This window comes from Centrocercus urophasianus, unplaced genomic scaffold, assembly GCF_019232065.1.
Source record: "Centrocercus urophasianus isolate 14NV4802_14NV808 unplaced genomic scaffold, USGS_Curo_1.0 seq_62, whole genome shotgun sequence".
NCBI lineage: Eukaryota > Metazoa > Chordata > Aves > Galliformes > Phasianidae > Centrocercus > Centrocercus urophasianus.
In genome coordinates, this window is record NW_024885222.1 from 85,996 (window position 1) to 113,246 (window position 27,251).

Here is a 27,251-nt window from a genome sequence, read left to right on the forward strand (position 1 = left end):
AGACAGCTCCTGCAAACAGAACAGTGAATGCCCAGAGCCCCCCAACTGCATTTGCAGCTTACATTACACACAGTGTTTAGGCTACTGCAGCTGAACACAAAAATAGCTAAGATTTGCAGAGAAAACATGATTTGAACCAATCTGATAAAAGAAAGATTGACTCAGAAGCACTGAAGAGACAAAGGCAGCAAAGCCCACACCAAGCAGATGTGCCCCATGCAAAAATGTCTTTATCTGCTTTACAACTGCACACAACTTAGCAGAAGAGGATCCTATCTCCCAAACCCCACTGATTTCATCCAGCACTGAGTTTCTTGGAGGCTTCCCCTTATCTCATGCACCTCTGTAGGTCCATAAGAGCTTTCTCCTGGACAGTGTTTTTCATCCACTATGGGTGTCCTGACAACAGCAAAAATAAATTACTGGGAGGACATGGTATGAAAGCTTCTGAGAAGAACACAGCAAGAACAGTAAGAAGCAGGATTGTGCTTTGATCCCTTCTTCCTCACTTTGAGCACAAGAGATGCTCAGCCATTACAAAGTCACATCTGTATTCCTCAGATCCAAGAAATAGCAAACAAGAATGTAAATGTCCAAGCTGCTCTGAGGTCCTGGTGTGCAAACAGGCCACAAGCTTCTTCCTTGCTGTCACTGCAGCCATCCAAACACCTGTAAATATGCCATGCAGCAGAACCAGATGATTTGCAGCCTGCTCCAGACCTGATCGTTTTCCTGCCTTTGTGCTCTGCTTCCTGAGGAGCCCCATCCTGCTGCCCCCCCCCGGCTATATCCACGCAGAACTGCTGCTGGCTTTTGTCAGCAGCTGCCTGAGGAGCTGGATGGCTGTTACAAACAAAGCGCCTGGAACTGCTGGGGTTTGTTCATCTGCCATCAGGCCAAAACCTTACATCAAATGCTGTCAGCAAGGTCGGGAGTGCCCTGCTCAAAGCAGGCCTTGTGCTTGACTTGCTTGGCTAGCAAATTCCAGATGGTGCTGGAGCAACACAGAAACTTCAAACGTGCATGTTTCTGTCATCCTTGAGATGGATTTTGTTTTCCTCTTTTTGGGGTAGATGTTTCTCTTTGTCAGCAGCTGCTTGACTTGCAGGTCTGAACCTTTACCCTTGAGCTGCAGTGTTGGGAGCATGAGGATGTTCTTCCCTGACTATTGTGGAGAGGCTCTGACTGTGCACAGCGCAAACCTGCACTGCAGCAGCAAGCTGGGGAGCTGGGCAAGGATCTGAACAGCATTTCACAGAATTGGTTGCTGCCTGCTGACAGATGCTCCATGAGCAGGAGGAGGGGTCAGATAGATGGATCCATCCACGCATGCAGTCGCATTTATTTGTCTGCAGTTAGGGACTGGAGGAGGACTCCTCCCTCTTGTCTGGGAGGCAGCCCGTGCCTCCTGCCCAACGCTCGAAGCCATTTCAGGGCTATGAGTAGAGAGCTGTTTACAGAACCATCCTGGAAGTGACCTCGGTTATTTATGTTAAACTGTAGCAGTACTCATCGAGGCCACTACCCACCAAAGCAGCCATTCCATACGTGGTTCCAGAAAGTCGCACTTAGTTTGCTTGAAAGGAAACGTTTAGCAGAAAGGAAGGGAAAAATAAGGTCGAGGCAGAGGAGGCAGGCAGGGAGCTGAGCTGCGGCTGCCGCAGCTCGAGGACGCAATTATGATTTAATCTCCGCAACGCAGCGGCTGTACGGGCGTGGCTGGGACTTTGCTGTCGACCCCGCGCGCCACACCGAGAGCGGCCGGGGTTGCGGCAGCAGCAGCGGCGGCAGCAGCAGCAAGGGGCGGGGGGAGTGAATCGGGGCTGCAATAGTGGCCTGCGAGAGAGCGGCTGGCAGCGGAACAGGCGACGGGACTGCGGGGACCACCTCACCATCCCAGCCGCAGCTCCGCCCCCGCTCCCGGCCCACCCCCCCCGGCCTCGCCCCGTTCTCTGCCTTTTCCCCGCCCGCCGCCGCCGCTGCCCCTTCCTCGCAGTCGTCGTCGTTTCATTTCGCTTAGCCATGTCCTCCGAACCGGCCCCGGTTGCCGCAGCAATCCCCCCCGAGCAATCCTCAGTTAAGGCGGCGAGCAGCGGGGAGACCCCGGAGCATCGGGCGCTGGTGCTGACGGGTTTCGGTGGCTACGAGAAGGTGAAGGTGCAGACGCGGCGGGGAGGCAACCCCGGGCCCGGGGAGCTCTCGGTGCGCGTCCATGCGTGCGGCCTCAACTTCGCCGACGTGATGATGCGGCAGGGGCTGTACGACCGCTTGCCGTCTCTGCCTTTCTGCCCAGGGATGGAGTGCGCCGGTACCGTGAGCGCCGTGGGCGAGGAGGTCCGCGACCGCCAGGTGAGCGGTGCCCCGGTTCGGTTCGCATCCGGTGTCCGCTGCGCTGTCGCCGCCCCTCCCCAGTTCCGGCGATGGGCGCTCCGGGCCCACGGGAATGGGGTGGGAACTCCCGTTTCATGGCCCCGTCCCGTTCCGGGCCGCGAGCTCGAGGTGGGGCTGTGCTTGGCTCCATTCTGACTGCTTTCGAACCCAACCCTCCCCCTATCAAAATCTTGTTCGCGGCGGCGATAGCGTCCCTGCTGGTCTGTCCTCGTGGGAAAAAAGCTGGAGGAGATTCTTTGCATCTATAAAATGTTCTTACCACTTGGTAGGACAAAGGGCCGAAGCATGACCATGTTGTTTCTGCTTGCTTGTAATTCCATCTGGGCTATGGGAATGGTCAGAGAAACGGCTCCAGCTTTCACGAGGGTGCTGAGCTGTGGGTAGCAGCAGGGTGGGTGCTGGGGGTGCTGGGGGACCTGGGAGTCTCTGGCTGCTGCATTTCTAGCAAGCCCCAGCACAGAACAGCTGTGAGTGTCCCATAGCTTTGGCTCCCATGGCTGTCAAGGTAGACAACTAGTGAAACAGTGTCTCCTAAAACCTTCTTTGTTAGGGATTATTCCCTCCCTTCCAGGAAAAGGACTTGGTTTATTCAATTGTAAATGTCCAGCCTGTAAAATGAGGAGCATTTCTTCCTGCTACCTCTCATCTGTCATCTGCTCTCTGATAGGTCTGTTTGGTGGTTTTCTTGCTATTGCACATGGAGCAGCTGCTTCTTGATGCCCCATGCACTGGGCATAGCCCCCACTGTGCTGATGGGTTGCATAGTCCTGTTGTGCCAAAAGCAAAGAATTCTGCGCATCTTAAGCTCATTTCACACCTCCTTGTTGTCCATTGGGTTTTAGGTTGGTGATAAGGTGATGATCCTGGCCAGAACTGGGCTCTGGCAAGAAGTTGTGAATGTGCCCGCTGTGCAGACGTTCCTGATGCCCGAGGGAATGAGCTTTGAGGAAGCAGCTGCTCTTCCTGTCAACTACATCACTGCCTACATGATCCTGTTTGACTTTGGCAACCTGAGACCCAACCAGAGTGTCCTCATCCATATGGCTGCAGGTAAGTTATTTCTTGCTGAGGTTTCTTATTTCAATGTGCAGCTTCTTTGCTGGGGCATGGATAAGGCAGCATGGAGAGGTGCTGAACCAGCAAAATGTCACCTGCAAACCCATTTCCCAGTAGCCCCGGTCAATCTCCCCTAGCATGTACTCAGCCTACCCCAGACAAAACCTGTGTCCCAAACTCCCATGTTTGCTTTTAACTCATTCTTCCTTCTGGTTTCCAGGTGGTGTGGGAACTGCTGCCATCCAACTGTGCAAGACTGTAGAAAATGTCACCATTTTTGGCACTGCATCTGCCTCCAAGCATGATTCACTCAGGGAGAGTGGAGTCGCTCACCCCATTGACTACAGAACTATGGATTATGCAGAGGAGGTCCGGAAAATCTCTCCCAAAGGTATGGTGTTGTTGAAGACTTGCATAGTGACCCTGTTCTTCTTTCACGTGCAAGGACTTGTAGCTGCTCTCCATTCCCTCTAGGTGTTGACATTGTCATGGACCCGCTGGGCGGATCTGACACATCCAAAGCATTTCACCTGCTGAAGCCAATGGGTAAAGTCATCACTTATGGTGAGTGTGGGCACCAAATCCCACCCCCAGCTTAGGTGTGGATTGATGCAAGTGTATATTGTTCTACGCCTGGGTATGTGGCCAGGAGGAAGCACTGTGGTTGTTAGCTGCTGCTTATGTTATAGTTCTGCAACTTTTGTGAAGATTTTAGGATGCTTTGCCTGGATAAGGTACTGAGGGGAGTGAGATGTGTACCTTGCCCCCAGAGCTGTGGTCACAGGTTCCAGTGCTCTTCCTTCCCACGGTGACATTTCTCCTCAGGCCCCAGAGCCTGCATGGGAAACTGTAATGTCCCCATGGTGGAACCCTGGCATGGCTACTTTGTCCAGTCTGCCTTAATGCGTAGCACTAATAGAGCCTTGCTTTTTTTCTAGAGGATGTGTGGGTGATGAGCATTGAGGTTGCTGAATACTTCTCTTTCCATTCTCCAGCTCTAAAACACTGCGATTTTGTCCCTGGAGACAAAGCCCTCACACAGCCTCCAGTGGGATTCCAGACACTTGCAGCAGAGTACTGCCTCTGTCCCAGCCCTTGCAAACAGCGTGTGGCTTCCCTGGCAAAGGTTGTCTGTAGGAGAGGGGGAGTGCTGCTGTCCCAGCAGCCCTGCTGGCTGTGACTGCAACTCCCTTCTTGCCTCTGCTAGGGCTTCAGCTCAGCTGCAACCACTACTGTCTTCCTAAGAAGGAGGAGTTCTATGTTTTTGCAATATATGCATGCTGATGCTCCAGATCCTGTTGCGTGGGGTGCTCACTGCCTCTCTGTGCTGACCCCAGCTCATCCAAGGCTTTGTCTTCTTCTTAGGGGTATCAAACCTGATCACTGGGCAGAAGAAGAACCTTGTGGCCATGGCTAAAACTTGGTGGAACCAGTTCAGCATCAATGCCATACAGCTTCTGCACCATAATAAGGCTGTGTGTGGGTACGATCTTGGAAATATGGATGAAGAATACAAACTTATCACAGATGTTCTACTCAAGCTGATTAACCTGTACAATCAAGGAAAGATCAAGCCCAAAATAGACTCTGTATGGTCTTTCGATCAGGTGAGTCTGAGCTAGCATGAAGGCAGACAGAAAGCCCTAAGAGATTTCTGCACAGGGAGCTCTGTTTCAGAGTGAGCACCTTGTTCACAGTGTCTGGACAATTCTAAGAGCCATCCGTTCTCAAAGAGTTAATGCACTTTTTTCTTTTAAGACATTGAAGTGGATGGGCTCTCGTGCTCCAGTGCACAGCGCTGCACAATGCCAAACTACGTCCCTTTGGGATGGGGCAAGTGCTCAGCTGCACAGTGTGTACCTGTGGAGGGACTGGGCTGTGCATCAGGCTGGAAGTGGCAAAAAAAAAAAAAAACGAACAAAGTAGAACTTGTGGGTTGAGATAGAAACAGTATAATACAGAAGAGGAGAATAGCAATAGTGATGATCATGTAGTAATGTACTTACGAAACAAGTGATGCACAAAACAGCTGCTTCCCACCTGCCAACAGATGCCCACCAGTCCCTGAGTGGGTCTCCTCCCCTTGACCAAGTCCTCTCAGTTTTATGTTTTGTTTTGTTGTTGTTGTTGGTTTTGGTTGTTTTTGCATGGTGGCATATGGTTTGGAATATCCCTTTGGCCAGTTGGGGTAAGCTGTCCTGGTTCTGTACCCTCCTGGCTCCTTATGCTTCCCACAGCCCCTTGCTGCCAGGATAGTACAAGAAGCTGAAATGTCCTTGGCTCTGTACAGCACTGCTCTGCAACAACTAAACCATTGCTGTGTTATCAACATTGTTTTTCTCCCAAAGCCAAAACACAGTATTATGCCATGCACTATGAGGAAAAAAAACAGCTGTCCCAGCTGAAACCAGGACAGTGGCCTCCAGGACAGAAGGGGACTGAGACATCGAAGCAGAATGTTGGAAGAGAAGCTGCAGCTCTCCCAGCAGCTCTGCCATGCTCCATGTTGTCCAAGCAGAGTCAGTTTATTATATTATTACTTGCTGGGGTAGGAGTTATTGCAGAAGAGGAAAGAGCTTGAGAGTCAGTTGGTATTAGTACCCAAGAACTGTTCAGATATAAATGCGTAAGAGTTCTGCAAATGCTAGCTCTGTCCAAAATGCATCTGTGCAGAGTTGCTACAGGGAGAGCTGCCTTCTGCGTGTCCCTGTCTTTGGGCGGACCAAGGAGGTCTGGGGCGGTCCTGGCTGCACTGTGGGGTGGCTGTAGGTCGTTTCACGAGATTCCCACTGTTTCCAGGTGGCAGATGCCATGAAACACATGCAAGAGAAGAAGAATGTTGGAAAGGTCATCCTGGTTCCTGAGGCACCCAAGGAAGAATCCAAAAAGGCAGAGAACTAAGGAGGAGAGAGATGCGTGCAGATTGTGAATTCATGGTTTAACTTGCTGCTCTCTTTGGGGCCTGGAAATGGACAGATCGGTAGCTTGCATTATTACCAGTATAAGAACATTGTGGTTAAAGCTCAGATGAAGTTTGCATGCTCTTGCTGTGACTGACCCTTTGCAGATATGCCTTCTGCCCTCGCTCTCTGTTTTGAAGCCTGGTTATTTTGTACATTTTTCTAATCCCTTGTTTCCATACCGAGTTCTCAACTAATGTTATTTTTTTTTCTGGCAGCATAGCTGCAGCTTTGAAGCAGTTGATGCTTAACAGCTGCATAGATTGTCACCATGAGGATGTAAAATGCTGTACTGCCAGGCATCTCCACAGACACCCAGCCCATGCTGGAATGCTTGCACTGTCACCTTTGAGAAGCATGTTCAGCAGGAGAAGAGGCCAGGCTGAGAATGCTTCTTAATAGCCAGAGGAACAGCATGGCTGCCTCAGTTTAGTTGCTGCCCTGGCTGATCCTCTGTTCATATTAACTGTGCTTTCTTCCCTCAGCTTTCACAGGCCCCTAACACCAGTGAGATAATAGCAGATCATGTTGTCTTTGCCTTATAAATAACCATCCTGGCATTCTGGAGTCCATAGGGTATTGCATTTAGTGTGTAGTCACTTCTCTGTGCGGTGTATAAGGAACTTGGCAGGCTGTGCTGCTCTGTGAGTACAGAAGAAAAGTTTCAGTTGAGTAACCTGATGTTGTTCAGTTATTGATTTCAAACTGTAAAAGGAGATCTAAACTGTGTCTGATTGTTAGAGAACATAAGGATTGAACTTTGTCTCAGATGACTGGAAAGTTTGATGTTGGATCTATGCTTTATTAATGTTGGTCTTCAAGTTGATATTGTTAAGACTAAACTTCACCCTTGTCTTCGTATTTCCAAGAGCTGCAGTGTTGAATCAGACTTCAGCAAGATGGGACCAAATAAGCCTGTGTTTTTGCTTGCTTTGTGCTGTGTCCTTGTGCTGAGGAGACATTGCAAAGCAGCCTGCAAGAACAATCCTGCCAGCCTGCTTTGTGGGGCTCTGGGTTCCATGTGTAACAAATCACCTGGTGTTACCTGTCATTGAATTATCAGCTTAGGTGGCAAAATGTCCAGCTCTGCTGAGCCTTTTGGCATGGGTATCTGGAACAGTTCCAGTCAGGCTTTCTGTTCCTTTCTAGTGAGCTCTCAGGCTAGGCTCTCTCACCTCATGGTCAGTAGGGCTTCACACCTCTTCTCCTGGAGCTGCAAGCGTTGGGTCTCTGCCAGCTCCCTTCCAGCACTGGGGCTTTAAGAAATGCTTAGGATGCTCTTCCTGGGCTAGAAGTTACTCTTCCTCTTTTCTGTCTTCACTGTGTTTGGAAACAGAACTGTGCAGACACCCAAACCTAGTTCTGTGAGGACTTCCTCTTCTTGCTCCACCTGGCTTCCAGGCCTGGGTGACCACAGAGTGATGTGTGCTTGCTTTAGCAGTTTGAGGCTTTGTCATGGATTATAGATGCTGCAGTGCTTTAGGCTCCATTTGGGTTTTTAAAAGGTAAACTGAGGGCATCAAGGAGCACGGCATGTTGTGGGTGAGGTCAGGCTGCAGAAACAAATATTGACTGCTTGGAGTCTTGACTGTCCTGACTCCAAAGAGGGAAGGGGATGCATGGGCAAGTGGACCCAACGGTGAAGCCCTTCATCTGCTGGAGAACAAACACTGTCGGGGGGGGGGAGGGGGGGGGGAGCAGTCCTAGGCAGATTAAGTGTATGTGTTCTTCCTCTCTGTTCCCAGACCAGTGCTGCAAGCATCAGTTCAGCTTGAATTTCAGGTGCTTAGCTCTGGTGCCTATTAAAATACATGGGCAGATACTCCAGAGGACTTATTCTGCCTAGCTTTAACACAGCCCCATTATCTGTGGCCCTAAAGAAGGGCTGGAGTCCAGGCACAGACACCCATTGTTCCATCTGTTGCACATGGAACACCACCACCACCAGTATGGCCACATGAAATTCAGAAGCACAACTTCTGACGTATCTGAATCCAAAATCTTGCTGTTTCTCCTTTCAACCTGCCCCCATCATGCTAATTTGGATTAAATCCAAGAGTGTCTAATGCAACTTTACCAAATCTGACAACAGAATGACCGTCTAAGTTGCTGCAATGGAAAGTCTCCTTTGTGGAACCTGACTTCACCTTGATAAAAGAGAAGCATGCTAAAAATGACATACCACGCCACTCATCTTCAGTTCTGCAGTTGTGAAAGGGAAATCTATGCAACTGTTTTACCATAACATCCTTTCCTTGCTTTACTGTCAGCCAAGAGCATGCTCAGTGCCTTACTCGGATGGCTTTGGATTACTTGGATTAGGCAGCACAGCAAGGTTTTCTCTGCCCAGGCCCTCTTCATGGAATGTAGAAGAGGAGTGGGAGTTCTGCAGTGTGCTGCAGGGCCCCTCTGCCTTGCTGCCTTATGATATACACCATAGAGTAGCATCTTGGTGCTTTCTTTTGCATGTCTGTAAGGACTAGGAAGTCACCCTCCTCTATTCTGGCCTTTCAAAGTACTGCCAAAAAAAGGTTATCGTTCTTGCTCTAGTTTGTGAACACCGTTCAGAGCTGGTCCTCAAGTGAGGCTTTATCAGCTGTTCTACCTTGGCTCCTTGGAAATAATCAGGCTCTCTGTGCTCTTAGGGGGGCTGCTCATGTGTTTGCTACCTGCATGTGAGTGAAGGCCTTATCAGGGTGTGAGTACTAATCAATTGCTATAGCCTTCTGTTAGAGCTGAGCACTGTTTTTATGTCCCTCAGTATCAATCGTGTTTTCTACAGACAGGCCAGGGTTAATGCTCCGTTCTAGATTTGTTTTAGTAGTCCTTATTTTTACTTTTTTAATGGATAAACATTTTGTGGATCAATAACCTGTGTAAAACAATTTCAAGTGTCTTAATGAATTAAAGTTAACCAGCACGTTTGTACACTTAAGGACCAAAGCAAAACAAACAAAAGAATCATTCCATTCAGTGTTGCTTAACTTTCTAGGGCAAAGTCATACTATCAAGGAAATGGGAGATGCCTGCTCTTAAATTGTGTGTGCCATTACTGCCATCAGAAGTGCAATTCAGTGTTGATTTACATTGTCTGATCCAAAAGTTATGCTACGAGGAGAAATGGCCAGGTGAAAAGCATGAGTAATTCAAAGAATCCCCCTGGCAGGAATGCCTGTCCTAGTGCTACTCCAATGTCATTGCTATAGTTGCATTCCCAGACTGATGCTTTTAGACTTGGGCAAAATGCAACCCTTTGCTATCATCGAGCAACTTCCGTCACCTCTGACTCTTCAGTTTCTCTCTTGTTCATTTGTGTTGCATGCCAAGTGCAGGCGTAGGAAGGAAAGCAGCCTCACTTTGCTCAAAGGAACATGACCCCCTAAGTGCTTTGGGCTGGCGAGGAGTTTAGCTGTGTATTTTTTTTCCCACCTGTATTAAACTAAAATTGAGTGATCAGTGACAAGAAAAAGGCAGTGTGAGCCGCAGGCTTTAATCAGCACAGAATGCTGGCCACTTGCAGCTGCTATCAGGCAAAGTGTGAAAGCACTATTGTTGCCTAATGAAGTCTCTTCTGTATGAAACCCTGTTGATGGCAAAGTGACTGGCAAGTAGTACATGAGCATGATGTGAAATGCATTAGACTGAGCCTCTTACAGCATATGGTCTGATCTGCACTGTCTGAGTTATGTTGATGTGCAAATGTGTGATATGAATGATGCTCACCCTACAGGCACTTGGAAAATCTTTGTTTAAAAAATGTATTCTGCTTTGTATAACCAAGTGAGACAGAAAGCAAGTGTGCCAATGCTGTTTACATGATTATAATGTGTAATGCTCCTCCATCTAATGTTTCCATATGCCTTATGTGTTTAAAATGTTAATTAAAGCATAACAAAACCCTCAGTGGTGTGCTAGTCAATATTCTGCCAGTCTCTGGGGCCCCTGTATTGCTTCAAAAGGCAGTCAGAGGTTGGATGTACTCAGATTACAAATCCCAACAACTCTCCAAATCTGAAAAGCTGCCTCTGCTCTCAAGTATAACTGTTAATCTCTGTCTCAAGCATTGCATCATTCTTACAGTAGTCTATTTTGGAGGGCAGTTATAGTGATTATTTTTGTTTGCAAAGCACTTAGCTGGACTCTGCACTCTAGTTTGTGTTGGGGTGTCCCTGTAGACAGCTGAGAATGAAATGGGGTTCCAGAGTGGCAGACAGAATGTGAGCAACCACTACAAAGAATGTGGAGATAAATCTTGTTTATTTGTGTTTCTGCATCTGCACCCTATCTGTGCCTGATATTCTCAGGAGGCGGCTGTTCAGAGCTGAAACTCATTGCTGCTGTCTCCAACCAAGCATGAACTTTCCTGCTGTCCCCAGAGCAGGTGTTGGGGAGGGGCTGTAGTTCATGGCTGTCAGCTCGAGGACTGAAATGTCTACTTAAGCATCTGAAATTAATGATAGCTCAGCTCTGGCACAGGCTCTGGAAGTGGCTGAGCTGGAGCCGGCCGGTAGTGGCCAAAGGGAACAGACTTCCAGAAGTCTGGGGTTGAACTACAAGCAAGCTCCTGCTTGCTTGGCTTGGTTAAATGGCACTCTGTTGAAAATCATGCCAGGGCTCAGCCTGAATCTGATGGTGAAACAAGCTGTTACTTAACTGGCTGGTGAGAAGATGAGCAACTAGTAAGAGCTAATGGGGACACTCAGCTCCAAGCTGGGAGATAGAGGGGCTGCTGTTGCTAATGTGTAGACTTCTGGCTGTCTCAGGACACAATTCACTCCTCGGGCAGGCACCTGCTTTTTTCCTGAGCTGTGCTGGGTTTTAGTTTTGTCAGCAGGGAAGGAAGGTGAAGTGAAGGCACTGGATGTGAATGCTCAGGCACAGAGTCTCAGTCAATGCCCAATTTCTTCAGGACAGTACAAACCTCATGGAGATACTGGGCATCTGGATAGCCGTTCCTGTAGGGCAGAGAGTGAAGCAATGTAAATCCTGTTGACAGTAAATCCTGTTGACAGCCATTGAGGGGCAGCAGCTTATTTTTGTCCTAACCCTTCAGCAGAGGGTGAGGGTGGAAGACCTGCTCCCTGGGAGCTGCAGGGAGCTGTCAGCTGCTGCTGCCTAATGTCACGCAGAGTTGACTGCAGAGCTGGCATGGGAAAAGCCAGGAAAGTTCTAAGTGAAGAGGGATCAGAATACATGGCCACGGAGAGAGCTTGAAGATGGGGGTGAGTAAGGCTTTATCCCACTTGAAATGCGTCATGGAGGGTTGTGGCTGCCATGTGAAAGGAAGCAAAGGGCACCAACTATGTTGCTGTGGCAATCTGCAGTAGCACCCAAGGTCTGTTGTGCTAAGATCAGTGTTTCTCTCTCTACAATTGCTATGAAAAACCTGAAGGTGTGGTACTAACAGAATCATACCTGGCTTTGCCTCCATGCCAGGAGGTTTTGTGTGGGATAGGGCCCCATGTCACTCTTTCTTCTCCATTGTAGGACTTGACTTGAAATGTCAGCCCTTCCTCAAATGCTTTCTTCAGCAGAATTGCTGTCTTCTGCCCTTCCCTGTTGTCAGGCAGGAACGCTAAGAAATATCCCCCTTTGTAAGGCTCTCCTGGATGAGGATGACCGACCTTAGAAAAGAAGAAAGCATATTAAACAATCACCTGAGTGCATAATCCCAGCTCTGGCTTCTGAGATGCTGTCCAGCTTGAAAACAGACCACTGTGGTGCCCATGAACTGCTAGATGCTTTGAACTAACAGTGGAGCTCACACACTCTTCAAAAGCAGCAAGTAGCTCCTAAGCCTGGTGTGGAGTGCTATTGCATGGGGCAAAACCTCTGCTGCTTTGTGTATGGGGCGTGGAGCTGTATCTGCCCTCTTTCACCTGTCCTACCATAGCCCCAGTAACACCCACAGAATCCACTGCCCAGCTTCCAGCAGGATAGGCAGTTCCTTTTGGTGGGATACCTACCCCTTGAATGCCATTGGGGATGGTGTAGGTAATTTGGAGTGTCAGGTCTCGGAAGTAGCCAGGCAAGCTCTGTGACAAAGAAGATATCTTGAAAGTCCCTGAGATCTTGCAGCTGGGGGCAACCAAGGAGGAACTGCAGCAAGCTGGCTGGTTTGCAAAACATGACCTGCACAAGGCATGACCAGAGGGGGTCTGGCATGTGACGCATAAGTCCTGGCAAGCATCACACTGGCTCAGAGGAGTCTTGCAGCTTTCCTGTTCAAGGCTGGTGTCTTTTGTTTGCAGTGCTGGGAGGTTGAGCTCCTCCTGAATGCTGTCCCTGCCTGAACTGTTACTTTCCTGGGACCTGGGCTCAGCTGCAGGTGACTGTTCAGCTGCAGCATGGGATGAATCAGGAGCCATACTCTTGTACAGCCAGGTGGGCACGGAGTGAGGAGCATCATCAGCTGTGAGGACTGGTGACTGCAGTTGTCCCATGGCATCATCGTGGCCTACTCTGCTCTTGTCTTTCACAAACTGGAACCTGTCTGGCAAAACCTGCTTTAGCCGTGCAATGTCAGGTTCCCCCAGCATCACTTTGGTCTTCAGCTGCTCCTTGGACTCCCTAGGAGCTGCAGGACTGAAATTTTCCATTATGCTAGGGCTGAGAACGCTGCTTCTTCCCTGCACAGCCCCAGGATCTATGCGGTCACTGGCCTCACATCCCAGTGCTTGTGGGAACCTCCAAAGACTGGGGGATCTGTTTTCATCAGCCTCCAGCTGCTGGAAAGCATTTAGAACCTCTGGGTGCACTGTTTTATTGCTAATGTCCAGGGGCTGCAGGTCCATCTGCAGGGACTCCAGGCTGTTGGGAAGGGCTGCATCCAGCACGGTGTCCTGGCTTGGCTGGACAGCACTTGGGTGCCCTGCACTTAAAGCTCTCCCTGGTTCTGGAGACAAGGATGAAGACTTCAGGGCATGGAGCCTCCTGGAAGAGAACAGATGGAAGGCCTCAGTCACTCCTGGCAGCATGTCTTCGGGACAGGCAAGATAGAGCTTGTACTTGTCTTTGCTGAGCCCAACCTGGAGGGAACCCCCTTGCAAGCGGCTGCACAGTTCGCAGAGAGCATCATCATCTGGCCCATCTACAGCAAGCTCTGAGTAGCTCATACTCTGACACACAAGGTCAGGACACTTCTGCACAAGATCTTCTACCTTCCATTTAGCTTGGAGAAGCTTGCTCCTGTCTGCTGCCTGCAATGTGAGCACAGTGCAGTCCCCAGTGGAACGCTCTGAGATGTCCACAACTCTGCCCCTGCACAGTTCATCAATAGCAGAGCGACAGGCATACTTCAGATAAGACCACTGCAGAGAGTTCAGGCTCATTTCTTCACTCACCCTATTGTCTCCACTGGCTGCCCTGCCAGTGCCTTGGGGCTTGTTGCCTTCCTTTGACTTTGGCAAGGAAAAGCTGCTGGAGCGTCGCAGCATAGACCTGGATTCAGAGGGTTTGGAGTCCAAAGAGGTTCTTGTTGTGTCAAAGAGACTTAGAGACTGAAAGATACTAGATGCGCCAGCAAGGGAATGATGTTTGCTGGGATCTGAGTCTGTCAAGTCCTCAGCATGCTTCAAAGTGCTATTTTCTTTGTTTCCAAAAGGAGACAGACTCTTCTCTCTTGTAAGCCTAGCCCCTCCTTTCACATGGCCCCATTCTTTGGGGTCCTGCTGAGACTCTGCTGCTGACTTTGAAATGACATCCACTATAGAGATATGAGGCTGGCATGGCGGTGCCAGTGTTGTTGGGTCACTGGGATCCAGAGCACGTGTCTCTGAGAAATGCTTTCCAGAAAGCTGTGCCTGCCCCATCAGAGGGGAGTCCTGATTTTCCAAAAGGTATTGAGACCTGCTAATTTTTGGAGCACTGAAGTTGGCAGCCAACTTGTGTTCAGCTTTCAGCTCTGGCTTGCCTGTGCTCAGCTTTAGAGGCAAGGTGTCCACAGGAACTTTGGGCTTTTCCAGTGTAGTCTCTGTAGTGTAGGAAGTTGCTGGCTGTGAGGGTGGGGAGCTACTGAACATGCCAGCCATCTGTGAGGCACCACTTCTGGTGCTGAAATGTTGAACATACTGCTTGGCCTGGGAGACATCAACAAGATTTCCAATAAGGTCAAGCTGTTTCCCATCTTCATGGCAGAGCAACTGCGGATACAGCTCCTGCAGTTCCTTTGTCAGAGCCCTGAGTTCCTGGTTGTTCAGTCCTCCCTTGGAGAGCTTCTCTTTGCGCAAGCTCACTTCCAGCTGCTGGTAGAGGTGCTGTAGCGCCAGGCGGGACTGTTGCAAAGTGTCCATGTCCCCAGATGTACCTGGAGATGGTTGGAGGTACAGTATGGTTACATCATTGCTGCTAACGTCCACCACATCTACGTGATGCTGGCGAAGTATACCTTGGTACTCAGAAGCACAAAACCTTTGTATGTACAAGTAAATGTCTGAGTCCATGACCAGGGAAAAGTCCTCCAGCTGTTCCACAGCTTCCCGATCCACGTGGCTTCGAGGTGATGGGCCATCAGCTGCCTTATCACACACCTGGTCCCAGTGTGGCAGCTTTACTGTCTTTGATGCTGATACAGCAGAGTCAGGCTCTTGCTGGTAATCATACATTCCGGTGTTTTTGGCCGAATGGCTGGATCCTGAAGGCAGGCTCTCTCCAGTGGGCTGGCTTTTGAGGTTCAGGCTGGCCAGCAGGTCTCTGCTGAAGGCCTGCAGCTCAGTAAATGTTCCCTTGACTCTGCAAAGTGTGCTCCTGTAGTCAAAGTCAAACTGCACACTGCTGTAGCCCTTCTGCAAGTTCTTCAAGAGCGTTTCACCAGCAGGAAGCTTACCATAGTCAACCACCATGAAAACACGTACAAAGATCTGCAGGTAGAGACCAAAGGAGTGAGAAAGTACAGACCAAAAATAAGGCCCCTCCAAGGCACAGGGTGGAAGTGAATACACATGACTCTTACCACAGCCCCCTGTGATACTGTGACAGAAAAGTAACCTGCTTTCACAATGCTCAATGGGAGAACAACACAGGCATGACTGAAAGATCCAGTCAGCCTAAGTGACCTTTTGACCTTATATCCATAGCCAGAGGCTTTGTGCAAACAAGGATTGCAAAGGGCAAACCGCACAGATGCAGACCCACTTCTACAAGCAGGGAGTTCTGCAAATAGCCCAGAGCTACTCTCCTTTCTGCAGCTGAAATGCAGTTACCCTCTCGTTCTCTCAGTGTTCCTTCTGGCAACAAAGATTTCTGGCAAGGTCTCTAGTACCCGGTCAACTGCCATGCCCTCATTTTCAGTGCTCAGATGTGAAGATAAGACAAATGGAAGAAGATACATGAAATCTCCTGTGCCTCCTAGACAATAGTACGTCTATCTCTTAAGCTCTCCTGCAAGAAAAAAAGCAAAAATACACTGCATGTCCAGCTAATGACATAGCGTCCAGCTAATGGCAGAGCCAAGGCATTAGAAGAATCGCCTCTGTACCACCAGATGGAAAGGGGACAAGCACCCCTCCCTTGAGTCTGATTATTCTTCCTTGCTTTGACAGGTATAAATACCAAATGACTGACTGCAAAGTCTGCTTCGCTGTTGCTGTATTATTAGTGTGAAAAAAATATACGTATCCTCATTTGAATACAAATAAAAATGAAATCTAATTAAAATTAAAAGGAGGAGCAAGCTCTCCTTCCTGAATGCGTCAGCCAAGAACAAAGTCTGTCTGGGAGCTAGCTGAGGCTGTCACGGTGATGTGCGTCACCTGGGTGGGCAGTTCTGCCCTGCTCTACCTCATCAGGGCTCAGCTTCACTACATGCGCCTCCACCTCCAGGGGGTATTTCTTCCCACCGATGCACAGCACGTGGTTCTTCGCCTTCAGGATACGCTGGGCCACTGTGTGGGGAAAAACAACAGGCACCAGCACGGCCCCGGCAGGCCGAGAAGCGGCACTCCCATGTTACCGGGGCTGAGGATAACGGGGTGACACTCGGGCAGCACCCCAGTGCCCAGTCATTACCTGCCGGTGCCTCAAACGTGATGAGGGCGTAGGCCGGGGATCCGGGCAGCACCTGCACATCGCTGATCTCCCCGCCACCGTTGCGGGAACGCAGGAAGTGGATAGTCAGCTTGTCGGCCACCCTGTCGGGGGGCAGGTCGCTGGGGATGCCCCACACCTGCACTGTGCAGCCGGCCATGCCTGCGGGGACGGGGCGGCAAACGGGCCGAGGTGACAGGGCCCTACAGCGGCCTACCCGCGGCCCGCGCCTGCTCGGACCTCTCCGGTCTTAGCGGGCCGGGCCGCCTCACACCGGGCCCGTTTCGCCGCTGTTTCTACGACCCGGTCCTGCCCGCCCCCGGCCCCAGCGCCGCGCAGTGCCGCGGCCTCGCCTCGCTACCTGCGGCCCCGAGGCCCCGCCGCTACGCCGGGAAACGAAAGCGAAAGCAGGCGGCCCTCCCCGCCCGGCCGGCACCGCCCCCTGGGCCCGCTCGGTGCGGCGGAACGGCCCGGGCCGGCCTTGTGATTCTTCTGTCCCCTTGCCCGGGCTGGGACGCGGCTTTCCCCGTGGCTCTCCCTCCATTTGTCGTCCCGGCCCTGTCCCAGGCAGTCCCCAGCACGACAGACACAGAGCTCCGTGCAGGCCTCTTTAATTCACACACTGAATTCCCGATGAGCCAGGCTTACAGTGCTGGTCAGGGCTAGCCCACATCCTCCCTGAACACAGCCACTGCCTGGCGCCCAGCTGGGACATAGCCGAGGACGTCCACCTCTCCACCACCACGGCTGTCCTTCTGGAAATGGATCTCCAGCGCATCCCTCATGGGCTCCTCAGCCAGCACGTCTGGGATCCCCGAGAGCAGAACAGTCCTGGTGCAGCGGGAGGGCTGCAGCTGGGCATAGAGAAGGAGAGAGCTGCAGACTCCATACTGCATGGCCAGCATGGACTCACGGTCCCCCAGCAGCAGAGGGGACCAGAAATGCACCCCTCAGGCTTTCAGGAGCCCCCAGCCCATGCTGGCTCTCTTGGGGCTGGTGGGTGCTACTCCACACCAGAGTGCGTACCCTTACCTGCAAGTTGGTGACATTTCCTCTCATATAGGGTGATATTTTGAGTTTGTATTTTGTTTTCCCAATAGGCACCTGGACCTGCCCTCTAGTGATTAGCTGCTCGGCCACTGGAGATGAAGAAGAAAGCCGTGAGCTCCACAGACCCCTGCTGAACTCATGGTTATGTTTCTGGCATGATCGCCAACACTGCTCAGCTCCAGCACAGTCTCCCATCCCCATTCCTCACAACTCCACCTGCTCTTGGGAGACAACCAGTGCTTCCCAGAGCTGGCTGGGCTGCTTTCCTCCTCCAACAGCCCTGTGCTCAGTGTGTCCCACACACCTCCATCCTGCGTGAAGGTCAGCACCACCTGGCCACAGTCATCCAGGAACTCCCTGCTCTCCACCTCACTGCCTCCATTCTTTGTCTTGCTGAAGAAGAGCTCCAGCTTGTCCAGTAGAATGTCCTCAGGGATGCCCAGGCTGGGCAGTCCGGACACCAGGATACTCCTGCTGCCTCGAGCGAGCCCAATCTGGGGATGGCAGAGGCTAGTTAGTGCTGCAGCGGGGCAAAGCCTGAGGAGATCAGATCTGCAGTACTGGTGTGCTGGGCTGAGCTGCTACCAGTGACACAGTCCAGGCAGCAGTGGAGAAGAACACGGCCCTGAGCCCTTGGAACATACCTCCAGAGCAGATGGCAGCAGTATGTCCACTGGACCTGCCTGCACTCGCACTTGGCACCGGTCAAGGTCTTCTGGGTCCTCCCCATGGCTCAGCTCCACCACATGCTCTTTCATCTCTATCACCCGTTGGGCCACTGCAAAAGGAAAAGCCCTCAGCCCAGGCAATCAGTAGGACAGGGCATGGGAGAGTGAAAGCTTTGGGAAAGGGGAACAGCCTTGCACAATGATGGCTTGGCCAGGACAAACAGTGCTTGTGAGTGCTGTGGCTGTAGCACTGCTGCCAGTGATGCTTGGCAAGCCCAAATGACTCGGACACTTTCCCATAGCAGTGCTCCTTTCACTCTTACCCTCTGCCTTCTCAAAGGTGATGAGAGCTGAGCCCCCTGTCAGAGGATAGCGGATCAGAGGGGTGAGCACCAGCTTGTTCATGTCCTCCTTATCTGTTGCAAGTCCCTTAAACACTACCTTCCTCTCTGGTAAGGCATGCAGCATCTAGGTTAGAGAACACAGCAGCTGGAAGAGACTGCACCCTGCACAAGACCTGTCCTTGCCAACCCAGATGAGAAATAAGCTCATGGCTCAAACCAAACAGCTGGCTAGACTTAGCAGAGTTTCTCCTATGGTCCAGCAGTGCCCAGAGTCCCAAAGCCACTGTTTCTGGCCCTGGCAAAGGAGCCCAAAGCTGAGAAGAGCCAGGCCTAATAACATGCAGTGCCCAGCTGCATTCACCAGCAGCCTCTCCACCCTGGCTCACACCCTTTACCTGTGGCCATCAGTGCCTACACATGCTCTGTTACCATCATCGGGTCCTCCCTGAGGATCCTCTTCCTCATTTCTTCCAATTTGTTTTCCAACATCTGCTTCTCCTGTGTCAATCTGCTCTTCTCATCCTGTGCTACAGAGATATCCACCTGGAAGAAAAGAAATAGCAAGCAGTAGGGGAATCAAGACAAAGTTTGGGATTACAGCTGCTCTCTGATCTAAGCAACTCCACCCTGCACCATTTTTCTGCTCGCCATCCTGCACCCTGGCTTTCCACTGCAGCCTTCCTCCACAGCACAAGCTCACTTCCCAACAGAGGCCCCTTGTACAGTTCCATGTAACCACTGTTGCATCCCATCAAAGTTTTCTCAAAGCATTGAGCTGCGCAGCACAGCCAGACTTTCCACTGCTGCCTTGCCTAAGACAACTCCTTCAAGCACGCACTTGGAGGGATACCTTGTCATAACTTGGAGGCTTTTGCTTGAGATTTTTCTGAAGAAGTTCTCTCTCTTTCTTTACACGTTGTAACCTTTGCTCTACAGCTTCCTTGTCCTTTTGCAGCATCGCGTTGTCTTGATCCAGAGCACTACAAAGACCCTGTGAGAGGAACAGTTAGTGCCTCTGTTAACAATGCAGCGCCCCCACAGCGTGTCCAACCCCAGTACACACTTGTGAGGGCGGGCAGCAGGCTGCTCCCTATGCACAGCCCAGGAACCCAGTCCGGGTACTTCATGACTGCGAGTATCCCCTCTTTACTGTTTCTGGCTTGCACTCAGCAGTTTGGTGCCACATGTATGAGAGAAAAATACAAAACTCAAGAAATCTGCTGGCATCCCAGTGCAGAGAGCTTGCAAGGAGACAGGTTAGCACGTGAAAAACTGCTACCAAAAAGCTGCAAGCACGATGGCTGCAGACTCAGAAGAGCAGCAGCTGCAGCCCAGGAAGCTGTGGGGCCTCTGTGCCGGCTACGATAAAGGCCTCAGAGGACCGGGAGCCGACTCGACTCATCTCTCGGGGACGCGGCCGGAGCAGGACACACCTTGCACTGCTCGATCTCCTGCCGGGCTCGCTCGGGGCTCATCTTCGGGCTGCAGTCCTCCCGGTGCTGGGGGCTGGCTTGCCGCACCAAGTAGTCCTACAGAGCGCGGGGTCAGAGCCGAAGCCTCTGAGCTTCGGCCCTTCCTCTCCTCTCCCCTCCCACCCCGGAGCCCCGCGTGGCGCCGTCACCTCCTCCGAATCCATGGCGGCAGCTCCGACAGCGAAGAGCGACGGCGCGGCCGGACCCCGCGGCAGCCCGAGCACCACCCAGCCGCAGCTCCTCAAGGCCTGACGCTTTCGCTTTTCCTTCCTTCCGCAGCGCGGCCCGGCCCCGCCTCCGTCCCCGCTTGGAGGACGGAGCTCCGTCTCCGCGCAGGCCCAACCTGGGCCTCCCCCAGGTGGGTCAGAGCTGAATAACCGAGCTTTTAGCCCAGTTCCCAGAGAAGACATGGTTACAAGTGCTGCTTAGCCAGTAAGTAATGTAAAACGATAATCAAAAACACAGCAGCATCCTGGCAGGGGCTCAGTCACTGCAATTCTCAGCCAGCTTATTTGGAATTACCTCTCCCATCTGCATTCACCGATGGGGATTTACCCCAAGACATCTCCAACATATGGGCTGAAATAAAACAAATGACTTCAGCAGCAGTCAGTTGAAAGTGCACCGTGAGGCAATGACGCGCCCAGCAGTGACGCAGACACAGCTCCGTTCACCCACACCTCAGGCTCACACATCATTCCAGATTTTTCAAAAGCTTATCAGTTTACTTTTTCCCTTTTCCAACTCCTTTATGAACATCCAAAGCAAATCTATACCCCATTGAAAGGGCTACCAACACAATTTTACATAACATAGCAAGATGGTTTTTAATAAACATTTATTGAAACAGTCCTATTTTAAATTTAGAATCGCAGCTTCTGGAAGAACCACTTATTCTTGCCAGTCTTGTATCTGAAAGAAGAGGAACACCAATTTTAGAGTGTACTTTGTATGAACAGGAAACAGCATAAAACATTCACCCAACCCCTCCCTATCCACCTATACAGGCAAAAAGCAGCACTGTTTACCTACAGGTAATGCACCTGGTTTCTTCCCCCCGTCTGCCAACTAAACTTCCTAAAAGTTCGAAGTCCCCATGGAAGTGATTATCAGCTTGCAGATTTTCCTCATAAAGTCATATCATGAGGGAGACCCACGCTGCAGCAGTTTACACACAGGGCAGCTTCAGATGATGTAGAATGCACCCATTAGCTGCACATAAAGAACTGCCAACATTTAAGCGCAGAGGATATGCATTATATACATGCTTTAAAACACCCAGTTGTTTGAGCTGTCAGCAGGACACCCCTGCTTCTTTGCTGCTGCTGCACAGCTCCTTCCATGGAAGGTACTTCTGAAGTAAGCATTGAAATAAAGTGTTGTCAACAAGGAAAGCTTCTGGGCAAGGTGAGTACTGCCCTGTCATGCTAAGCTCAGTGACACAAATCCAGTGGACACAAGATGGTAAGATGCCAAGTTATCATCATGTCACCTGAACACCTCGCTTGTTTCTGTGAGGCAGCAACAAAGTAACTGTTAACGTGAATCTACTGGAATTTGTAAACAGGAACATGGACAAACTCAACCTACCACACTACTTGGTTGTGGGAAAAAGCACAGCAAGAGAGAAATAATCATTCCAAAAACGTACTTAAAGCAATTTAAGGCAATCAACTAGGGCAACACCATTATCGCACTGAATCCTCCAGAAAGTGAGATACCATCAAGATTATAAGCTTCCAACTCACCTCTCCTCAAACTTCACCTTAGCTTCACGTCTTGCTTTGCGTTTCAGAGCAGGGTCCCTGAACACATCCTTATTGACAACAGTTTTGTCCAGGGGAATATCAACAGAATACCTGGGCAAGAGAGCAGAAAGGTGTGAGACAGTCACTGTACCTGGCATAACGTCATATGTACGTATTGGTACCAGGCTAAAGACCTATAGTACTTAAATCATTTAATTCCAGAAATCACCAGATCAAAGTAATTTAATTCAGCAAATTAAGGAAAAAGGTTCACTTGTGACAACAGACAAGCAACTCCGTACTGCATTTTGTATCTGGCAGCCTGTAAAAGCAGCACTTACAACTGGAAAAGAAAAACATTCCTGGGTGGCAACAGCTACCAGGAGCACCAAATTATCATAACAGTTTCAGAAGTTCAGCCACTGACATTCCACAATTAACTGAAATTGAACATGACTGAAATTAAAATCCAGCTGCATCATCTAAGCAGTATGTTGATATTTCACATCAGCTTTACAAACCCTAAGTCACTATTTTCACATAGTGAACCCTGCATACACTCAGTCACACAATGGAGAACCACTACGATTTACAGCACTTACCAAAGAGAACGTTCAAGAATTACAAACACTGAACGCACACAACGTGTTTCCTTTGGCCTTCCTACCGTCAGACTTTAGTCCTGCTGAAATAACTACACTCACCGGGTGGGCATCAGGTGGTTGTAGTTGTAAACTTTCACAAAAGACTTGATCTTAGACCTCTTTGCTATCTTCTTCTTGCCCATTGCCGCTGTCACCTTCCGCGGGTAGCGATCGATGCCTGCCACCAAGGCATGGCTGTAGGGCCGGTCGGATGTGCCATCGTCGATGTTCTGAAACGCATCCCACACCCGCGCTGAGCCAACCCGTCACAACCGCCCCGAGCTGCGCTGCGTCCAGCCGGGCAACCGAGCACAAACACGGCCCGCGCAGACATCTCTAAACACACCGCCGCCGGCTGCGCTGAGAGCTCCCGGCCTTTCTCCAGGAGCGGTCAGGGCAGCGGCGGGGCCGGCCAGGGCCAACAGCGATGGCAGCCCTGCAGGAACCCCCCAGCCCCGCGCTCACCTTCACGATGACAGCCTTACGCCCCGAGTAGCGGCCGGCGAGCACCAGCACCACCTTCCCCGGCTTCATAAACTTGCCCATCTCTGCAGACACGGCACACGGCGGTCAACAGCGGGCTCCGGCCGTTCCCAGCCCCGCCGTTCCCGCGGATGGAAGCAGATCCCGCAGCCGCCCCAACTCACCAGCACAGCCTCCCCAATGGCGCCGCGGCGGAAAAGGAAACCCCTCCCCCTCCGCCGACCCTTCACCCCGCGCCCTGACGTCACTTCCGCCCCATCCGCACACGCGCAGCGATCCCGCACTTGCCGGGCACCTGCCCGCCGTCCCGCGGCCGCTCCCCCCGCATCGCCCCCGGCAGCGGCCCGGCGCAACGCCTTCGATGCCTCCACACGGCAGACGGTTCTGCCCGGGCCGTCAGTGCAGTGTCGACTAACGCTGCATTGTAAGGCAGCGCTCTTCTCGCGATTTCATTTCAGGATCCCTTGCAGCAGCACAGTCCACGCCCAGCAGGGGAGATGCTGTTACAGCAGACACAAAAATCCTAACGCCATCAGGAACTGCAGATACGTTACAATGATATTATAAATATTACAAAGCCAAGTGAGCCACTACACCTGCATCACAAGGGCTAATAACCAACGCAAATTAAAACACAGTCACTGGAAATGGATTTTCCCCACACAGACACTAATTACAGCAGTTTAATACATGCGCCGTGGAATACCACAGCCCTGGTGCTCTGATCTCTGCACAGAAGTTTCAGAAAAGGATCTTCTGGGATGCTTGCAAAGTAATTTGAATGTCAGCTCCCTCATCCAGCAGCCTGAATATTGCTGGTTCAGTGCATACCCAGTTCCTCAGCAGGATTTGCCCCCAGTTCTCTTACATTCACACTGGGAAAAACAAATCCCTCACCCCTGCGCAGCCACATCAAACATAAGCAACCAAACTCCCACTCCCAAGCAGACATCAGACTGCCTCACTTCTCCTGAGAGGTATCTCATACTGGCACCATTTAGACCACAGATTTTGAAATAAGCGTGCAGATGCAGCACAACAGCTCAGATGCACTGTGCTCCCGTGGACAGGCTCCGTGGTCAGGACCTTCCTGCACCCATCCAGCACCCGGCATGGCATAAATCTGCTCACCAATTTTTGCCATTCAGAACTGCATAAGAAGGGCAGGATAAAGTGCCATACCGCATCGCACCCAGCCACCAGCATCAAGATTTTCCTAAAAGCAAGTATCGATTTCAAAGAGCAGAATTCAGTCTTAAGGGAAGAAAAAAAAAAAAAGAAAAAAAGAAAAAAAAGCTAGGCTTCTGGAGATCAACAGCTGCTCACTTGTGAAAAGTGGATGATCTAAAATAAAAATACATCAGAAAGCATCTTTGATGTTCTTCAGCTGCCGGACAGCCAGGTCAACCGGGAGGTTGAACTTCAAGTTGCTCAGACGACTGAGGATATTAAGTGCACTCTCAAAGCCTGTGTTTACCATGTAGCTCCACGGGTGGTAGTGAGATTGCACCAAAGCTCCAGATTTGCAGATCAGGTTTACCCAGGAGACCAAGCGCTGCTCGTTTAGCGCCATACACACTAGAGCTTTCAGTTCAGAGTCTGCACTGCGCTTGAAGGGGTTATGCTCAGTGAGAACTGTATGAACTGCTGTCAGCAGGCTCTGTTTAGGTGTGATGGTGACTCCTCCTGTCACAGGCAAGGCAAAGGACTGGGACAGCTTGCGAGCTGGAGACTCCACGAAGGCCTGTCCATTTTTAGTTTTGTAATACTCCACAAAGAGTTCCCAGGGGTGCATGGTCTGTGGTGAGGAGGTGAATGCAGGAATTAAGCATGCAATGGGTGCCAACACCAGGCTCATCCCTTGAGAAGAGGCACAGAGCCCATGAGACATCAGATCTCGCAAAGCAACGGTCAGCTCCTTCCGCACAGCCAGAGTCAGTTCATCTCTCCCTCCTAATGAAACATCCTGCAGATCGGAAGAACTGATAACGTGGTCACCCTGCTGGTGTTTCAAAGCTAGCTGCCTCACCCGGTCTACCGACAGCTCCAGTTTCTTAACTAAGGGAGAATAGTCCTTGTTGGTTTGGTCCTTCTGCCAGAGGCTGCGAGGAATTTGACCAGTGGCACAACCAAACTGACTAACAGCAAATATCTGTAGCACAGCAAGCATGCGACGCATGAGGTGCAGGCCTGTTTCTCGCAACTTTTTGGCATCTTCTGGGTTCACTGCTCAGGTTAGAAAAGAAAGTAAAAAAACCACACGTTTTCCCATCAAGGAATCAACATGCTTTTAAGAAGGGCAAAAGAATTGTACACAGACCTTCTGTCAATAAAATTTATAAATAATAGAAATAAAAAACACTTTAAAAACATGCTAATATACCTGGATGCTAGTTCATGCTCCATGAACATCAAATGAGTGACAGCAATAAAGTGACAAACAAACCTTCATGCCAAGCAGTGCCTACCTCTGTTTCCAGAAGACCAGATATTTGGTTTGTAGGAACCACCACCATCTTTTCTGCCTGCACACTCACAGTGTCCATCTTCCGCCTTACCAGAACCTCCAACTTCATCTAGAACAAGAATTTCACACTTGTGAATTTAGACTGTATATCCCACATATAAAGGTCAGTACTCCCTTAAACCACTTTGCTCCTTGCTTGGCAGTTTGCTTCTATCCACCACCAGCTCTGAACATCCTTTGACATCTGCAGACTCCCTCTTCATAACTACATCAGAATTATATATCAATTCAATCTACTTGTCTAAAAACTGAGCACTGACCTTGAATGAAGTTGATAAACATTTCAAGGTCCCTTATTTGTGTCTTCAGTTGTTCCACCAACTGTTCCTTCACCCGAGCTGGATTAACAATCTGTGCTATGGCAGTATCCACACGCTGCCGCAATTCTTCTGGAGAGAGTGTTGCAATATCTTCACTCAAGTTCATGTCCAGCTTCTTGATCAATTCATCTATAATCATCTGAAAAACATCAGTCAGTTGTATCACTTCAGTATGTGGCACCAGTGTCCACAACCTCCAAGATACTTCACTTACTACCTTGGAAATAGGCTTCTTTGTCACACGATGAAAATCACAATAGACAACAAGACTGCACACATGCATGCAGGCTAACTATTCATACTGTATTACTAATGACTGTGAGCAATACAGAACCTCTGGAGCCTTACCCGTTGCCTTTCCATAACCACAGACTGTGGAAGAGAGTCATAGCTACCCTCCTGGTACGCAAATGTTTCTAGGTCATCCAGCTGTGTCTTAAGCTGCAAGATCAGCTCTCTTTGCTTTTCCTTCTGGACCTCAATTCGCTCCTGCTTCTCTTGCTCACTCTGAAGAAAAAGTTGTCAGTAAATAAAATTAAACATTCACCATTGCAGGCCAGCCCCACAGTACAGGTCTGTGATATGAGGAATGTTTCCAGTTCAAGCAATCAATTAGGTGAACATTACAAGTCATTTAAAAAAAAAAAAGGCATGCCAGCACATCAAGGAAAGGTACTGGTCACATCAACTCACATGACAAACAAGAACCTCTGCAGACAAACTCCATCACACGCACATCTGGTGTGGTACAACACTGCTGGTCAGAACAGTGCTGGGCAGCTGTAACAACCACTCCTTACCTCAGATGCCCGTCACAGCAGGGGGAAGGGGAACAGCTATTGCTAAATGGATTTTAAACAAGTCAGAGAATCACAGCGCTGTCAAGGCTGGAAGACCATCCAGCTCCACCCTCTGCCACAGGAGGGACATCTGACACTGCAGGTTGCCCAAAGCCCCATTCAACCTGGCCTCAAACAATTCCAAGGACGGGGCAACCCTAGATTCCCTGAGCAGCCTCTGCTAGGCCACTATCCTACGGCCACTACCCTCCGTCCTGGCACCGTCACGTCACAGCTTTCCTACAGGCCTCTTAGGAGAGCCCGGCACACGAGACGCCATCCGCCCCATCAGGGCGCCCGGCCCCACCGCGCCCCGCGCACTCACTAGGCCATCCCCGAGCCCGTGGGCCAGCGGCGCGGGGCAGCCACGGAAGGCGAAGTCCTCAAGGTCGCGGAGCAGGCGCTGCTGCTCAGCCGGGCCGGCCCTGGCCACCTGCCGCAGCCGGAACTGCACTTGCGCGAAGTGCGAGGCCAGCGCCAGCAGCGCCCCGTGCAGGCGGCGCCGCTCAGCCCGCAACCGCGGCACCGACCGCGGCGACCCCGCCGCCGTCTCTTCTTCTTCTTCTTCTTCTTCCTGCTGCTCCACCGTCACAGCGCCCACCGGCGCCCAACGCTCCCCTGGGCCCAGCAGGCCGCTTTCCGGTTCCATTATGGCCGCCACCTGCGCCGCACAGCCGCCGCCATCTTCTCGCCGCGGCGCGGGTGGGGCGGGGCAGCGCGGAACCA

The 27,251-nt window shown here is 50.9% G+C and overlaps 5 protein-coding genes across 6 annotated transcripts; 1 reads left to right on the forward strand and 4 right to left on the reverse strand.

The window, feature by feature from the left end:
* The first annotated feature begins 1,951 nt into the window (after nt 1–1,951).
* On the forward strand, nt 1,952–10,310 carry VAT1 (vesicle amine transport 1). The gene is made up of 6 exons (XM_042836574.1): nt 1,952–2,349; nt 3,234–3,441; nt 3,668–3,838; nt 3,922–4,011; nt 4,813–5,054; nt 6,247–10,310. Exons 1-6 carry the CDS (start codon nt 2,023–2,025, stop codon nt 6,346–6,348), a joined length of 1,140 nt encoding a protein of 379 aa, XP_042692508.1. The 5' UTR covers nt 1,952–2,022; the 3' UTR covers nt 6,349–10,310.
* Nucleotides 10,311–10,647: 337 nt separating this feature from the next.
* Nucleotides 10,648–16,630, reverse strand: LOC122170005. Of its 2 annotated transcripts, XM_042836572.1 has the most exons (5): nt 16,413–16,630; nt 16,185–16,288; nt 12,374–15,265; nt 11,823–12,031; nt 10,648–11,362 (listed from the first exon to the last, which is right to left on the reverse strand). In XM_042836572.1, exons 1-5 carry the CDS (start codon nt 16,588–16,590, stop codon nt 11,293–11,295), a joined length of 3,453 nt encoding a protein of 1,150 aa, XP_042692506.1. In that variant the 5' UTR covers nt 16,591–16,630; the 3' UTR covers nt 10,648–11,292. The 2 variants fall into 2 exon arrangements, with proteins under 2 accessions (XP_042692506.1, XP_042692507.1); XM_042836573.1 differs by having other exon boundaries at nt 16,157–16,502.
* A 395-nt stretch (nt 16,631–17,025) lies between these two features.
* On the reverse strand, nt 17,026–20,553 carry IFI35 (interferon induced protein 35). Its single transcript, XM_042836651.1, has 10 exons — nt 20,487–20,553; nt 20,114–20,346; nt 19,926–20,021; nt 19,343–19,483; nt 18,922–19,035; nt 18,472–18,616; nt 18,125–18,258; nt 17,785–17,974; nt 17,463–17,569; nt 17,026–17,284 (listed from the first exon to the last, which is right to left on the reverse strand). Exons 1-10 carry the CDS (start codon nt 20,536–20,538, stop codon nt 17,093–17,095), a joined length of 1,404 nt encoding a protein of 467 aa, XP_042692585.1. The 5' UTR covers nt 20,539–20,553; the 3' UTR covers nt 17,026–17,092.
* A 232-nt stretch (nt 20,554–20,785) lies between these two features.
* RPL27 (ribosomal protein L27) lies at nt 20,786–23,063 on the reverse strand. Its single transcript, XM_042836652.1, has 5 exons — nt 23,004–23,063; nt 22,822–22,904; nt 22,417–22,586; nt 21,713–21,823; nt 20,786–20,876 (listed from the first exon to the last, which is right to left on the reverse strand). Exons 2-5 carry the CDS (start codon nt 22,900–22,902, stop codon nt 20,828–20,830), a joined length of 411 nt encoding a protein of 136 aa, XP_042692586.1. The 5' UTR covers nt 22,903–22,904; nt 23,004–23,063; the 3' UTR covers nt 20,786–20,827.
* A 424-nt stretch (nt 23,064–23,487) lies between these two features.
* RUNDC1 (RUN domain containing 1) lies at nt 23,488–27,214 on the reverse strand. The gene is made up of 5 exons (XM_042836596.1): nt 26,851–27,214; nt 26,035–26,193; nt 25,627–25,825; nt 25,308–25,415; nt 23,488–25,065 (listed from the first exon to the last, which is right to left on the reverse strand). Exons 1-5 carry the CDS (start codon nt 27,172–27,174, stop codon nt 24,200–24,202), a joined length of 1,656 nt encoding a protein of 551 aa, XP_042692530.1. The 5' UTR covers nt 27,175–27,214; the 3' UTR covers nt 23,488–24,199.
* Nucleotides 27,215–27,251: the final 37 nt, after the last annotated feature.

Bases quoted from the DNA above. Each gene is read 5' to 3' on its own strand.
- VAT1 (XM_042836574.1), top strand. From the start codon at position 2,023: ATGTCCTCCGAACCGGCCCCGGTTGCCGCAGCAATCCCCCCCGAGCAA. The intron at 2,350-3,233 runs GTGAGCGGTGCC...ATTGGGTTTTAG, and splicing joins AGGAGGTCCGCGACCGCCAG to GTTGGTGATAAGGTGATGAT. The intron at 3,839-3,921 runs GTATGGTGTTGT...CATTCCCTCTAG, and splicing joins CCGGAAAATCTCTCCCAAAG to GTGTTGACATTGTCATGGAC.
- LOC122170005 (XM_042836572.1), bottom strand. From the start codon at position 16,590: ATGGCCGGCTGCACAGTGCAGGTGTGGGGCATCCCCAGCGACCTGCCC. The intron at 15,266-16,184 runs GTAGAGCAGGGC...CTCTACCTGCAG, and splicing joins TGAAGCTGAGCCCTGATGAG to ATCTTTGTACGTGTTTTCAT. The intron at 12,032-12,373 runs GTAGGTATCCCA...TTCTTTTCTAAG, and splicing joins TCCCCAATGGCATTCAAGGG to GTCGGTCATCCTCATCCAGG.
- IFI35 (XM_042836651.1), bottom strand. From the start codon at position 20,538: ATGTTGGAGATGTCTTGGGGTAAATCCCCATCGGTGAATGCAGATGGG. The intron at 19,484-19,925 runs GTGTGTCCTGCT...TTCCTCTCACAG, and splicing joins AGGAGATCGAGCAGTGCAAG to GGTCTTTGTAGTGCTCTGGA. The intron at 17,975-18,124 runs GTATGTTCCAAG...TGCCATCCCCAG, and splicing joins TGCTGCCATCTGCTCTGGAG to ATTGGGCTCGCTCGAGGCAG.
- RPL27 (XM_042836652.1), bottom strand. From the start codon at position 22,902: ATGGGCAAGTTTATGAAGCCGGGGAAGGTGGTGCTGGTGCTCGCCGGC. The intron at 21,824-22,416 runs GTGAGTGTAGTT...TCTCTTGCCCAG, and splicing joins AACCACCTGATGCCCACCCG to GTATTCTGTTGATATTCCCC. The intron at 20,877-21,712 runs GTGAGTTGGAAG...CTCTTCTTTCAG, and splicing joins AAGGTGAAGTTTGAGGAGAG to ATACAAGACTGGCAAGAATA.
- RUNDC1 (XM_042836596.1), bottom strand. From the start codon at position 27,174: ATGGAACCGGAAAGCGGCCTGCTGGGCCCAGGGGAGCGTTGGGCGCCG. The intron at 25,416-25,626 runs GTCAGTGCTCAG...TTCTTGTTCTAG, and splicing joins GTTTATCAACTTCATTCAAG to ATGAAGTTGGAGGTTCTGGT. The intron at 25,066-25,307 runs GTAGGCACTGCT...TAACCTGAGCAG, and splicing joins CTGGTCTTCTGGAAACAGAG to TGAACCCAGAAGATGCCAAA.